The 14,003-nt window shown below is 37.5% G+C and overlaps 2 protein-coding genes across 8 annotated transcripts in view; one reads left to right on the top strand and one right to left on the bottom strand.

Annotated features, from left to right (window-relative positions):
• ATOSA (atos homolog A) overlaps positions 1-14,003 on the top strand; it is an 87,941-nt gene that overhangs the window by 22,056 nt on the left and 51,882 nt on the right. The window contains exon 1 of one of the 7 annotated variants that reach the window (XR_009540718.1): positions 3,557-3,687. The exons of 4 other annotated variants lie outside the window; for them this stretch is intronic. Coding sequence is in view for 1 of the 3 variants with exons in the window: in XM_060150257.1 (XP_060006240.1) it covers positions 3,651-3,687 (37 nt within the window). In the remaining 2 variants the exon portion in view is untranslated. Of the gene's footprint in view, positions 1-3,556; positions 3,688-14,003 lie in introns of those variants that run through there. 2 more of the 7 variants (XR_009540716.1, XM_060150257.1) reach the window with 2 other exon arrangements.
• Positions 6,691-10,995, bottom strand: LOC132507754 (translation machinery-associated protein 7-like). The gene is made up of 2 exons (XM_060127702.1): positions 10,941-10,995; positions 6,691-6,914 (listed from the first exon to the last, which is right to left on the bottom strand). Exons 1-2 carry the CDS (start codon positions 10,993-10,995, stop codon positions 6,694-6,696), a joined length of 276 nt encoding a protein of 91 aa, XP_059983685.1. The 3' UTR covers positions 6,691-6,693.

Genomic DNA, 14,003 nt, shown 5'->3' with positions numbered 1-14,003 from the left:
TTACCTTTGAAGGGTTATTTTTTTCTTCTAAAAGTATATCTTTTTGTTTAAAAACTGTCCAAGCTAGCATGGTTATATCTAAGGTATCTTAAAAGTAGATAGTTTCCAATTATTTCTGCTAACAGAGGACACAAATGATCTGAAACAGTTGATAATTCAAATTTTTCCTTTTTATATTTGGAATATGTACCTTAGAAAACTCTTATGGAAGATCTGCTTTCCTATTTCCTTACATTAGTATAATATAAATAATTTATATTTCTTGAACTGGTCTATGGAGAGTACAGTTATGACCACGCTGGGCAAAAAGGGGGTTTTTCATGGTTAAGTGTTGAGAATTGAGAACCTGAGACTAGCACTTAGTATAGCATTTTATATTATTCAGATTCTTTTTTTTTTTTTTTTGGCTGTGCTAGGTCTTTGTTGCTGCGTGCAGCCTTTCTCTAGTTGTGGCGAGCGGGGGCTACTCTTTATTGCGGTGGCTTCTCTTGTTGTGGAGCACAGGATCTAGGCGCACAGGCCTCAGCAGTTGTGGCATGTGGGCTCAGCAGTTGTGGCTCGCAGGCTCTAGAGTGCAGGCTCCGTAGTTGTCGCGCACGGGCTTCGTTGTTCCGCGACATGTGGGATCCTCCCGGAACAGGGCTTGAACCCGTGTACCCTGCCTTGGCAGGCAAATTCTTAACCACTGCGCCTCCAGGGAAGTCCTATTCAGATTCTTAACTTGTAGACTGTTGAGATTATTTATAGCTTTGTGTACCAAGATGACCCAGGAAAAAAAGCAAGCATTCTTCAGAGTTATATAAAGTGCCATTTTGAATTTTATTTACCATTTAGAAAACTGGTAGCAGAGGAAGCATTTCACTAAATAAATCTCTTGGTTGGATTTTACTTTTTAAGGTGGCATGTCTCTTGGAGTTCATTTTATTCACTTATAATTACATATTTCTGATTAAAGTTAATATTTTTTCAATAAGTTCTCTTTGTATATGTTAATCAGTAGTTTTAGATTATAGAAACAGGCTATCATTAGACTTTAATTAAAAAGTTTAAGAATTCTAACTGAAAGGAGGTATTCTAAAACAGTTTAGAGATTATATGTTCTTTTTTTCAAAGATATAGGAAGAAGTTAATTTTGTTTTTGTTTTTTTGTTTTTGCGGTATGGGGCCTCTCACTGTTGTGGCCAGACCAGGGCACGAACCTGTGTCCCCTGCATCGGCAGGCGGACTCTCAACCACTGCGCCACCAGGGAAGCCCAGAAGTTAATTTTGAATTATAAAGTTATTCATCCAAAAATTTTAAAAAAATTATTTCCTTTGACTTCTAGTTGTATGACTTGAGTAAATAAACATTTAGAGCTGATTTTCTTATTTGAACAATGCCGATAATGATACTTGTATTTACCTCCCAAGGTTATGAAATCAAATAAAATAGTATGTGGAATATAAATGAGGCATGGTGTTAGGTAAGCAATAATGTAGACAGATGTAGTACCTCCCTTTAAAGCACTTACAGTGTAGTGGAGGAGAATGTCCAACCAGTCTTTTTGCAAATAATTATTTAACATTCTGTGAGCTAAGTACTAAGAAAAAAGTACAGGGAGCCTGAGACTAGTCTTGGCTCACAGAAAGCTGCCCTGGGGAGGAGAAATTTAATGGAGACTTATCAATGGAAGGGGTTGTGGGAGACCAGTCGTAGCAAAAGAAGAATAGTATTTGCAAAGACCCTAAGTTTTGAAGAGACTTAGTAACCAAAAAAGCAGTCTGGTTGGCAAAGAGCACCTCTTAGCCTTCACAATAGTCCTGTGAGTTAACTCCATTTTATAGATTAAAAAACTGAAGCTCAGAGTGGTTAAGTAATTTGTATAGTGTCTTACTGTTTGTAAATGGCAGATTAATATTTTGAACCCAGGTTGGTCAGCCTGACTCCAGCGTCCTTGTTCTCTCTACTATGCCATTCTTTCTGCGAGTCACTTAGCTCAGCGGTTATTGTGCTCCTAAACACATCTTCTCTCTTGTTATTTCTCAGAGGGCTTAGCAGCTCTCCCTCTGGCTAATTGTGGAGGCAAGGATCAGGTTCTTTCCTTACCTAAGGTAATAATAAGATTTAACTCTTACAGGTTATATCTCTTGTTTGTATACTGTAGAACTCCAGAGATCCTAAAAGCTTTTTCAAGGGTAGGAATTTTGTAGATTCTGGGGCTGATATGAAACTGCAGTGTTGTTTGTAGCCTCTCATTTAAAAATAGCCTCATGGTGCTCATGGGGTGCTTTAGTAGTGCCAACATTTCCATCAGCCTCTCTGCCCTACCCACAAGACACTCCACATAAACAAAGATCTGAGTAATAAACAGCATGCTTCTGCTGTTGCCTCTGCCTACTCCCACAAACCCCTCCTGTATAGAAATCCTAATGCCACCACTAATAATGCATTTTATTGGAAGAATGCAAATTAAAAGGGTTCCATTGCTTTAAAAATTTGAAAAACACTATCCTAGCTTGTGTGAAGTTCAAGGGAAATATTTCCTAAATGAGGAATTTTTCCGATTCTTCATATCTGTTTATCTCCTACTACATTTGCATTGACTCCCCCAAACATCTTCATAAATTAGGGATGGATTTTTGTTTTTGTTGTTAAAGCTTGTGGAGATAGTGTAGATTGGTACATTGAAGCCCAGTATTTGAAACCTAGGGGTAAAAAAATTCCTATGCCTTCCTGTCTCCAGATACTTTTATGATAGAGAAAATAAATTAATCCAGGCTCAGTGTCATTGTTTTATATTTTATGTCATTGTCGTTTATGTAAGAAGAGATATTATTAATGCAGATACCTAGTTAAATCTTTTATTGTTGTCAGAGTTTATTAAGCAATTATTTTTTCCTTTTAAAATCTTTTTCTAAGCAATCTGTTAACCTCAATTTTTCTTGCCCTCTTAAAAGGCACTGCATAAATTTGAGGGAGGACTATTTTTAGGCCCTGTCTCATTTTAACTATCTAACTGGTTCTGCGTGATTTTCTTGGAATTTGTGAACTTTGTTGTAAAGTAATTCATAGTTCTAGGTAGATGGAGGTTGATGCTTTATCCTAATTGTCGAAAATTTTTGTATTCTTTGTTTTCAGAGGGTTTCACTTGGTAGAGCCTGATTTACTTGAAATGCGAAGTAATAAATTGATTCCCTCCACTACCCCTCTTTGTCCTCAGTTTTATGTGAAACACTGACTGAAGTAAATGTTTGCCCTATGAATTTCTCTCCTTTTTAAAAGCACCCAGAGATGCACATTTTAGGGGCTCATGCTAGAATACTTTGTCATTATCGTTCTCCTGATCTTTCCTTTCACGTTGCCTAAACACAGCTGAGTTGGTAAGAGGAGCAAAGACAACAAGATACCGCTGCCAAGCAGACAGGAAGCTGTAGTGGACCTAGCGAGCAGGGGCGGCAGAGCGTATCCTCCATCCAATCAGCTATGAGTGCTGTTGCTATGTGAGCTCTTACTCTGCTGCCTTTGTGAAAAACCTTACACAGAGGGAAGCGGAATCAGCACCCACTGCTGAACATTTGTTTTAACCACTGCAGACATCTGGATCCCTCAGTTACTGACTGTATAGCTATTGACAGCCAGAAGGCAACTTATTTTACACAAGGATTCCAGTATGGTTTTCAGTGGAAACAAAGGGCTTCACAGAGAAGGTGTGTAATGAAGTGTTTTCAACGGCTTTATTTTTAAGCTTCCAATTTTCTGTAGCTGTTTACAGTTGTAGTGTTTGATTTGCGTGGATTTTTAATAAATAGGTCCAGGAAAATGATCTCAGGTTGAAAAACATTGAACTTAGGGAATTTTCTTTAGCTTCATATAGCCTGTTTTCTTTGAACAGCATTGCTTAAAAGATTTTTAAAATGCTGATCTGAACAATGAGTAGGGAGAAAAGAAACCAAAATACAATATGCTTACTTTAATGGGGAAAAAATATGATAAAAATGAGAAAACTGGGACGAGAATGAGGTTTAGACAGAAGTATTAACTGTACTTGGGGGTAGGAGGTGTTTTTAAAATAAAAGCTGTTAAGGAGAATGTATTTAATATAAGTTACGTATTTTTAACTGAAATTCATTGTTTCTGAATTTGACAGAGATTGTCACAATTTAGCTTAGTGAGAATTTTGACATACTTTTGACATGGTGTCTTTCTATAAAGGATTTGTGAAGATGCTACCTCAAATTGTATAACCTCTTAATTATTTGATCTGTTGGCTAGTACTTCTCAGTTCAGATAAAGGATAGTAGTAAAATCCAACTGCAAAGGTAGTGGCATGTTCTATTAAATGTCCATATAGAAAACTGAAAAAATAAAGGATTTTGAAGACAAACCAGAAATGTTTAAGATAATATTTTAAAATTAAAGTAAACCTTAATTAAATATAATAATTCCATATCTGACTTAGTTAATACTGCAAATATAGTACAGTCTTATTAAATTGAACCTAATTCAATTTTGTAATAATTGAACAGAATATGGGTTACAGTTTATGAGATCTGGAAAAACCAGTTTATCCAACTAATTATAGGCAAGTTTTAAAATATCTTAGATATAAAGAAAAGTTTTACATAATTTCAAATACTGTGAAATTATATTTTATGTAGTTGATTTAGCTAATGATTCTTTTAAATTAATTAAAGCAGAACAGAATACTAATTAGTATATTACCCATTTATGAACAATTTTCTTTGCTTATCCAGTTTCACCCAGTTGTGTAAGTGGCTCCTTTTTAATTCACTAGGTAACTTATGTCTGAATAAAATTAATATAATATAAATTCCAAGTTAATATTCAAGCTTTATTTTTTATCTCTACAAATGATATATTTTGGAATAGGATTGGTTTTGATATTGTTGTTCTCTTCAAGAAGTGCTTGTCATTAGGAAGGGGTAGCATTATTTTATAAGAGAGGAGAGATATATCTTTTCTTGAAAAGAACTCAAAATACATTTCATGCTTTTGCGCCCATTACTGATCATTTTTAAAGATACATATATATTTATAGTAAGTTAAGGATTTCAAATAGGAGGTGAAAATTTACAAAATAAATTGGCCTTAAACGTTAAAAAAGTGTTTTATGTGAGCCTACATGTTGCTAAACTTTAAAAGACTGGCATTTCTTAGTTTTTTCATTTCGTTACGTGTACCCCCAAACTTGAACTTGATAGGAGTTACAAAAATTATGGCAAAATAAGGAAAGCTATTATAGTTTTTGGACTTGGTGGCCTTTGCAATATAAAGCACTCATTTGCAGAAGAGGAGCTATGAGAAGGGCAGGGATGGGAGGCAGAGGTATGCTGAGTAGACCCAAGTTCATCAAATGTAGCTCTAACCACATGGAAGTCAATCTAGTTTCCATTTTTTTTTAGCTATCACTCTCATCAACTACTATCTTATTTTTTAATATACAACCACAAAAGCCAAAATGTTGCTTGAACTGGTTTACTACTCCCTTTTCCTTGGTTTATTTCTTAAGAATTAACAGACTTTCCAAGAGCAGGGTGATTTCATTCATATGCTGCAAAAATAAAGGTACATGATATTGGCAAGAAATTTGGATCTACTGTTGTGTCACACAAAAGCTTTGCCTTGTGTTGCAGGAGGAATAGTCTTGGCAGAATCCCAGATTTTATTCCTGGGCTCAGCCCCTAAAGATGGTTCTTACACGTCTTAACACATCTGAAAGTTCCTCTGGTCAAGGCTAGTGACACTGCTAGCATATTTCAACTCTTTGAATTTATCTGTTATTTGACAATAGAATTTTAATTGTCTTATTCTGTGCCAAATCTTTAAATTAACTATACTTCTTTGTACTTGAAAATAGAAAAATACTTCAGTTCTCAAAAATAGTGATTTCTTTTTTCTCTTAGCCACTTGATACAGTAGCAAATAGAAGTTCTTATATTTATCAGATGCAGTGTGATTGCTGTAACAGATTTTATTTTAAATAAAATAATTTTTTTTGTTTATTCTTAAATAACCAGGCAATAATATGAAAATAGTATTTCATTTATAGTTCTTCAAAAAAAATTCTGTAATTTAAAATTTCAGGCTGGGAAGGGGTAACAATCTGAGTATTTCTTTCTCTTTTGGTCTTTTGTGAAAAATCATTCCTACAGCAAGTATTATCCCAAACGTTTGATTCCTACAGGTATGCTCTAAGTGCTCTATGATACAATGTTTCTTTGACTCCTTCTTGCAGAAATTCCATCACTTGTTCATGTTCTGAATCCAAAAAAGATTTGATTATTATAGTCAGCTAGGCAGGGAAGTTTTGTCTTAACAGCACTTTCTTTTTTAATGATTTTTTTTTTTTACAAAAGTTTATTCTTAAATGTACAATAGGTTTCAAGACAACACTTCATTCTAGCTATAGGTGGCAACAGATGTTATGGCAGGGAATCCAGATGTTTAATCCAGATGTTTAAACAGGAATGGAATTAAGGATCATCATTGCCTCAGGCACAAGGAACAGCTTACTTTTTTTTTTTGATAAGTAGACATATTTGATAATATATGGTAGCAAATCTAGATTCTCATTTCTTACCCCTGCCCCCCACCCCATAGATTGTTGTTGCTGCTGCTGTGTGCACATGTGTATGTGTGTGTGTGTTGTTCATTAACTTGCCTGGACACAATACGTGGAGTCTAGAAACAGCTTACTTTTTACCAGATTTCTTAATTCCACCTGTGCCCAGGGGGCCTTTCCTCGTGGCCTTTACTTTTAGCTCCTCGAGTTTCTTTTGCTCCTCCTTCAGTTTCTGCTTGAATGCCTTATCTTCCTCATCCATCTCCTTGGTTTGCATCTTGGGCTGCTTCAGGGGCTTCTTCTTGCCACTTTCGTGGCCCGACGTGGCGTCTGCCGCCCCTTCCCCAGACCCTGCCACCAGATGCCTCTTAACAGCATTTTATCAAGCATTTTCATGTTGTAACAGTGTTATTGCATAAACTATATTGCTTTTGCAAGAGCATAGTAAATCTTTTTTTTTTAAATCTTCAGATGCCGTTGTATCTAAAATCAAAGACCCAAGTTTTAAAAAACATAGTCGTTTACTGTACTGCTTGAATCTGATTATATAATCCTTTGTGGTGAGGCTGAGTTATAAGTGGTAGTATGATGACTGTTACTTGAGAAACTGGAAATGTTGCCTTGTTGCTCACTGGTCTCTATTTTACTCATTTAAAGACTTCTGAACATCAAAGGATTTGAATTATAAGGTTTATGATAAGCACAGGGACATTAAAATTATAAATTACAGGAAGTAGTCAAGATAGGGTAGAAAAAATAGCCGGGCCCTAAGGGTCATACATAGTTGGGCCTCAGATTTTGCTGTAGGCATCTTGTCATCCAGAGTATGAAAGGGGAACTCCGCCAGTTATTTACAATCATTGTTATTTATATAATTTTTTTTGCTAAATATTAACCATTCTCTTTTCTTTAAAATTATTCTACATTTTTAAATTCTGAGAATTTTAAGTATAGTTTTTTATATTTTTCCCTCTAAATTTCACATATGCAGATATACTTTTATGCAGATGTCTCAATTTACTTTATGACCCAGAAAGTTGTGGAAGTTTGGGGATTTGGGCAGAAGAAAGGGCAGGGCTGATAGGGAGGTATGCGACTAAACCTCTGAAGAAAGATAATAGTCAATAATGGCAAGGAAATAATGAGTAAATGGGAAGATAAATGAAGAAGAGAAGGCAGAAAAAAATTTGTTTGATGTAGTGTTATTTTTGGTGTGCGTGTGTGTGTGTGTGCACACCTGTGTGTGCATACAAGTGCCCACAAGTGCTGGGCTGACTGACTAGAGTTGGTAAATCCACTGGGGATTTGTTTACCGGGAAGTAACTCATTTCTAACTTTTCTTTTGAATTCCTCAACTAGGATTGGGCTAAGGGTGACCTTGTATTTACCACTCATTGATGACAAGGGACAAGCCAGCTGTCTGGAAGCCAGAAATTAAATATTGTCACATACGTGATGAATGTAACAGTTTTGAAATATAAGAACTTACAGAATAAAAATCTGGTGGTGTAGGGCTAAAATTTGAAAACTCAAACTTCTAAGCCAAAATGTTCAGAAAATGCTCTTTTGTCATTTTAATAAGTACACAAAATTTCAGATTCTTTTCAGCTGAGCACAGTATTTTCATTGCTTTGGGTGGTGATAATTTTAAGTTATTTTGGGAGAGAGGGTTAATCTGGGTTCCCATCCTGGTTTTCATATTTTCATCAAATGCTAAGATTTTGTGATTCTTATGTAAACTATTGTTTTTTTATAAATTTATTTATTTTATTTATTTATTTTTGGCTCTGTTGGGTTTTTGTTGCTGCACACGGGCTTTCTCTAGTTGCAGCGAGCGGGGGCTACTCTTTGTTGCGGTGCGCAAGCTTCTCATTGCGGTGGCTTCTCTTGTTGCGGAGAAACGGCTGTAGGTGCGCAACACAGGCTCTTAGTTGCTCCGCGGCATGTGGGATCTTCCCGGACCAGGGCTCGAACCCGTGTCCCCTGCATTAGCAGGCGGATTCTTAACCACTGCGCCACCAGGGAAGCCAACACAAACATATTTAGTCTTCCAATTTGCTGAAGATAAAGTTTAGCTTACTGAGGATTAGAGAACAAGCAAATGTAAAGAAAAGACAGTCTCTTGCAAGTGTACTCCATTTTTTCACTGTCAATGCATTCAGTGGTACTGCCCAAGTGGCTTCTGCATTGGGTCCAGAGACTATTTCACATCTAACAAAAAGGGTAGGAGAACCTTTTTAGAAATAAGTATCCTGATTTTACCTGATTGCATTGCATTGGTATATTTGTTTACCTTAAATCATTTTTTTCTGAAAAATGTCCACACAGAAAAAGAAAAAAAAGATTGCTCTATGTCATTGTTTCTCATTTAGGGTACTAACCCTTTTGAGAATCTGCTGAAAAGTATCAACCCTCTTGCTAGGAAAAAAAATGCATCTGTGTATATACATACATAATTTTGTGGAAAATATCCAGAGGTTCATAAATTCTCTTAAGTTAAGAAATCTTGTTAAACATAATTTGCCTTTAGTCAGAGAATAAAGGCATTAATTTTAGAGAACTGAGGTTTAAAACAAACTGGATAAGAACTTCAGGATATGTATACGAGCAAAGTGTTAAGTAGTGAACATGGGATGCTGTTTTGTAACTTCTGAGGAGGGGGAAAATGTTCTATCATGTACTCTGTACATTAATACTCTTGCAAATGGATTTGTCCTAGGGAGTACCCCATATTCCTGCGCTGACTCCTATATTCTGGATGGGCTTCTGGTAAAGAAGCTAGTACAAAAGGACCAGGCCTGGAATGTAATATCTAGGTCCCCAGCACCTACATATCATCTCTGAGTTGCAGACTGAGATAACAGGAGACCTAGAAGACACCTCCTATGGCCTTAGGCTTTTACCTGGATGCTCTTCCAGAAATAGCTCTGCCCTAGAGATGACAGGTCCACTGCAACAGATGTTACCTAATTCCATCTTTGTTCAAGAGAACTGAGCAGAACTGATCTTAGTGTGTATGTGCAAGTTTTCAACTCTTAACTAAAAACAACTCTCTATCCACTTTTTATTTGTGCTGGAGTTTTAGGGTTCACACATACCAACACACAGTCAGTGGAAAATATGAATGTTAAGAGTACTTAAAAGTAGGAATCATGCATGTGGTAGAGGGAAGGAGGTTGAAAGGACAGGATGTATTTTTGGGGACCAGCCTATGTTGTAACCATATTCCCACGAGATAAAAATGTAAGAAAGACTAAATTAGGTTAAGCTTGAGAGTAATTTTGGAAAGTTATGTGCCAGTTATCTGGGATTAGGAAAGCTGGAACAAAACAAAACAGAACTAGAATAGTGGATTGTTGCTTTTTTAGCACAGGGTCATCTTTTGAGTGTATAGCTAAATCTAGAACTTGTGGTTTTGAGAGACAGGACTTTGTTTCCTTTTTTTTAAAAAAAATAAATTTATTTATTTTATTTTTGGCTGCGTTGGGTCTTCGTTGCTGCGTGTGGGCTTTTCTCTGGTTGCAGCGAGCAGGGGCTACTCCTTCGTTGCAGTGTGCAGGCTTCTCATTGCGGTGGCTTCTGTAGTTGTGCAGCACGGGCTCTAGGCACACGGGCTTCATAGTTGTGGCACACAGGCTCAGTAGTTGTGGCACACTAGCTTAGTTGCTCAGTGGCATGTGGGATCTTCCTGGATCAGGTCTCGAACCCATGACCCCCTGCCTTGGCAGGCAGATTCCTAACCACTGCGCCACCAGGGAAGCCCAGGACTTTGTTTCCTTTTGTGGCAGTATTTTCTCAGCTTTTTTGTCCCATGGTTCTTTCTGCATGTGGTATGGAGTGATAACACCCTATATGGGAATATAGGAATATTCCTACAAAAGTGGAAAGGACAATATTTTCTACTTGAGGATTTTCAGGCCCTGAAAAAGTGGTGAATTAGGCTTAATGGTTTACACAGAGCACAGAGAAATTAAAAAATAGGGTCAGTGCAAGTAAAAAGGAAATGAATAAAATCTGTGTAGCTCTAAGTTTGTGCCTGTGCATCTATGATACGTGGCTAAAAGCACAGTTCTGGCAGCCTGAACTTAAGGAGGCAAAACAAAAGAACACCTCAGTAACACTGACTAGGTCTAATTCTTTCTTTCTTTTTTTATTTTTTGGCCGTGCCACACAGCATGCGGGATCTTAGTTCCCCCACCAGGGATCGAACCTGTGCCCCCTGCAATAGAAGCGCCGAGCCCTAACCACTGGAACACCAAGGAATTCCCTAATTCTTTCATTTGAAATATCAGGCCTTCTGGGAGCTTTTTCTGATATCTGAGATTGAGTTCCCACCTAAGCATTCTAGTAACACCTTTATTATCTATCAGGCCTCACCCTGAATTAGACTATCTGAATGTGCTCCATAAGACTGTCCTCTACTTGAAGGCATTCTCCCATTGCCTTCTGGAGAAGAGCTGGATTTCACTTGAATTTTTTGACATGCAGATACCTCTTTTTTCCACTCTTACCTTATAGCCAGTCTTTAAATTACTTAAAATACAGTTTTCTTTCTAGAGCTTAAGTTGCCCCCAACTCATCACATAAGCAATCAATAGGTTGGTATGATGAATTCTCTGTTATCCCTTAAAAGACTGTTGAGGCCTAGAAATTCCAATAACCAATATGGAAATTAGAACTCAGAAAGTACTCTCTCTTTTTTATTTTATTTTATTATTATTATTTTGTGTGTGTGGTACGTGGGCCCGTCACTGCTGTGGCCTCTTCCGTCGTGGAGCACAGGCTCCGGACATGCAAGCTCAGCGGCCATGGCTTACGGGCCCAGCCTCTCCGCGGCACGCGGGTTCCTCCCAGATCGGGGCATGAACCTGCATCCCCCACATCGGCAGGTGGACTCCCAACCACTGTGCCACCAGGGAAGCCCCTCTCTTTTTTATTTTTTAAAATGAAAATGTTTTTGTCCTGGGCTAGAGATGTGGTGATTACCTAATGCAATTTCTTTATTTTAAAAACAAATATTTCCTTGTCCCGTTTAAGAAAATTATATAGATAAGGGCATTAAAAAAAAAACTCACAAAAACTATTTCAGTGCAAAATGTCAAATCCAAGAGAAGAATAAAATGATAATTATCTGGAAAGGGTAACAGCAAGCCTTTATCACTTTAACCAGAAATAAGCTGAAATAGGCAGAAAACAAAATATGATGGAACATTAACCATTCAGTATTTCAACAAGTGTTTGAGAGCTTCTTCATGCTAAGTGCTGTGCTGGGTAACTGTAAGAGAGTTGGTCCTTGTTCTCATGTAGCTTAGTGGGTTAGAGAAGAGAGGCAAATAGTGATTTATTTTTATCTGTGCTAAGTTTTAGGAAGGAAAAGCATAAGGTACAATGAGCTCTTCTCCTAAAAACAATAAAACATCATGGGAAGGTATAATAGGACCAGATGAGCTGAGATAAGACCTAGGGAAGAATTGTGTATTTAAGCTGAACTAGAGCTCATTGCATTATTTCATACCCTGTTCTTTTTTTTTTTTTAAACATCTTTACTGGAGTATAATTGCTTTGCAGTAGTGTGTTAGTTTCTGCTTTATAACAAAGTGAATCAGCCATACATATACATATATCCTCATATCTCCTCTCTCTTGCATCTCCCTCCCACCCTTCCTATCCCACCCCTCTAGGTGGTCAAAAAGCACCAAGCTGATCTTGCTGTGCTATTCCGCTGCTTCCCACTAGCTATCTGTTTTACATTTGGTAGTATTTATAAGTCCATGCCACTCTTTCACTTTGTCCCAGCTTACCCTTCCCCCTCTGCATGTCCTCAAGTCCATTCTCTCCATCTGCATCTTTATTGCTGTCCTGCCCCTACGTTCTTCAGAACCATTTTTTTTTTTAGATTCCATCTATATGAGTTAGCATATGGTATTTGTTTTCCTCTTTCTGACTTACTTCACTCTGTATGACAGACTCTGGGTCCATCCACCTCAGTACAAATAACTCAATTTCGTTTCTTTTTTTTTTTTTTTTTTTGGTAGCTTGATTTTCTACCTCTTTTTTTTTTTTTTTTACATCTTTATTGGGGTATAATTGCTTTACAATGGTGTGTTAGTTTCTGCTTTATAACAAAGTGAATCAGTCATACATAAACATATGTTCCCATATGTCTTCCCTGTTGCGTCTCCCTCCCTCCCACCCTCCCCATCCCACCCCTCCAGGCTGTCACAAAGCACCGAGCCAATATCCCTGTGCCATGCGGCTGCTTCCCACTAGCTATCTGCCTTACTGCGTTTGTTAGTGTGTATATGCCCATGACTCTCTCTCGCCCTGTCACAGCTCACCCTTCCCCCTCCCCATAACCTCAAGTCCGTTCTCTAAGAGGTCTGCGTCTTTATTCCTGCTTTACCCCTAGGTTTTTCATGACATTTTTTTTCTTAAATTCCATATATATGTGTTAGCATACGGTATTTGTCTCTCTCTTTCTGACTTACTTCACTCTGTATGACAGACTCTAGGTCTATCCACCTCATTACAAATAGCTCAATTTCGTTTCTTTTTATGGCTGAGTAATATTCCATTGTATATATGTGCCACATCTTCTTTAGCCATTCATCTCTCGATGGACACTTAGGTTGCTTCCGTGTCCTGGCTATTGTAAATAGAGCTGCAATGAACATTGTGGTACATGACTCTTTTTGAATTATGGTTTTCTCAGGGTATATGCTCAGTAGTGGGATTGCCGGATCATATCATACCCTGTTCTTTTAATCTGTAGAACTTTGATCAAGTGGTAAAGTTAAATTTTTAACTTCATGAGAGTAGAGATTGTTAGAAAATGTAATTTTAAAAACCCATGCACAAGTGTAACAAACAAATCTAATTTTGAATGAACTTAATAGCAAATTCTTTATGAAGAAAATTTTTAAACTCTTCCAAAGAATATTTTAGAAGGCTTGTATAAATGGTGAGATTTGAACCTTTAAAATGCAGTTTTAAAAAAGTTAGTTGAGGTCTTCCCTGGTGGCACAGTGGTTGAGGGTCTGCCTGCTGATGCAGGGGACGCGGGTTCGTGCCCCGGTCTGGGAAGATCCCACATGCCGCAGAGCAGCTGGGCCCATGAGCCATGGCTGCTGAGCCTGTGTGTCTGGAGCCTGTGCTCCGCAAAAAAAAAAAAAGTTAGTTGAAGTGATTTTTGAGTCACTAGCTGTAATTTTTGGGACTCATTGGTAAATTAGTGGGGTATCAAGAATGGAAAAGCAGTAAGAGTATTAGGAGAGTTGGAGCACAAAGGATGAATCACCTCCTTACCACAAAGTTTTTCCATGGTGTGGCTTTAAGAATACTGGAATAGTTGGAGAGAATGATTAAAACAACCGAGGTGGGGCTATGAGGCTTGCCAGGAGGGGAGTGCTGGAAACAAGAAAATTATAGTGATTCAGTGGA

The sequence above is a fragment of the Lagenorhynchus albirostris genome, chromosome 1, assembly GCF_949774975.1.
Source record: "Lagenorhynchus albirostris chromosome 1, mLagAlb1.1, whole genome shotgun sequence".
NCBI lineage: Eukaryota > Metazoa > Chordata > Mammalia > Artiodactyla > Delphinidae > Lagenorhynchus > Lagenorhynchus albirostris.
Note: the sequence above shows the minus strand (reverse complement) of the source record. Positions and strands in the feature narration are given on the sequence as shown.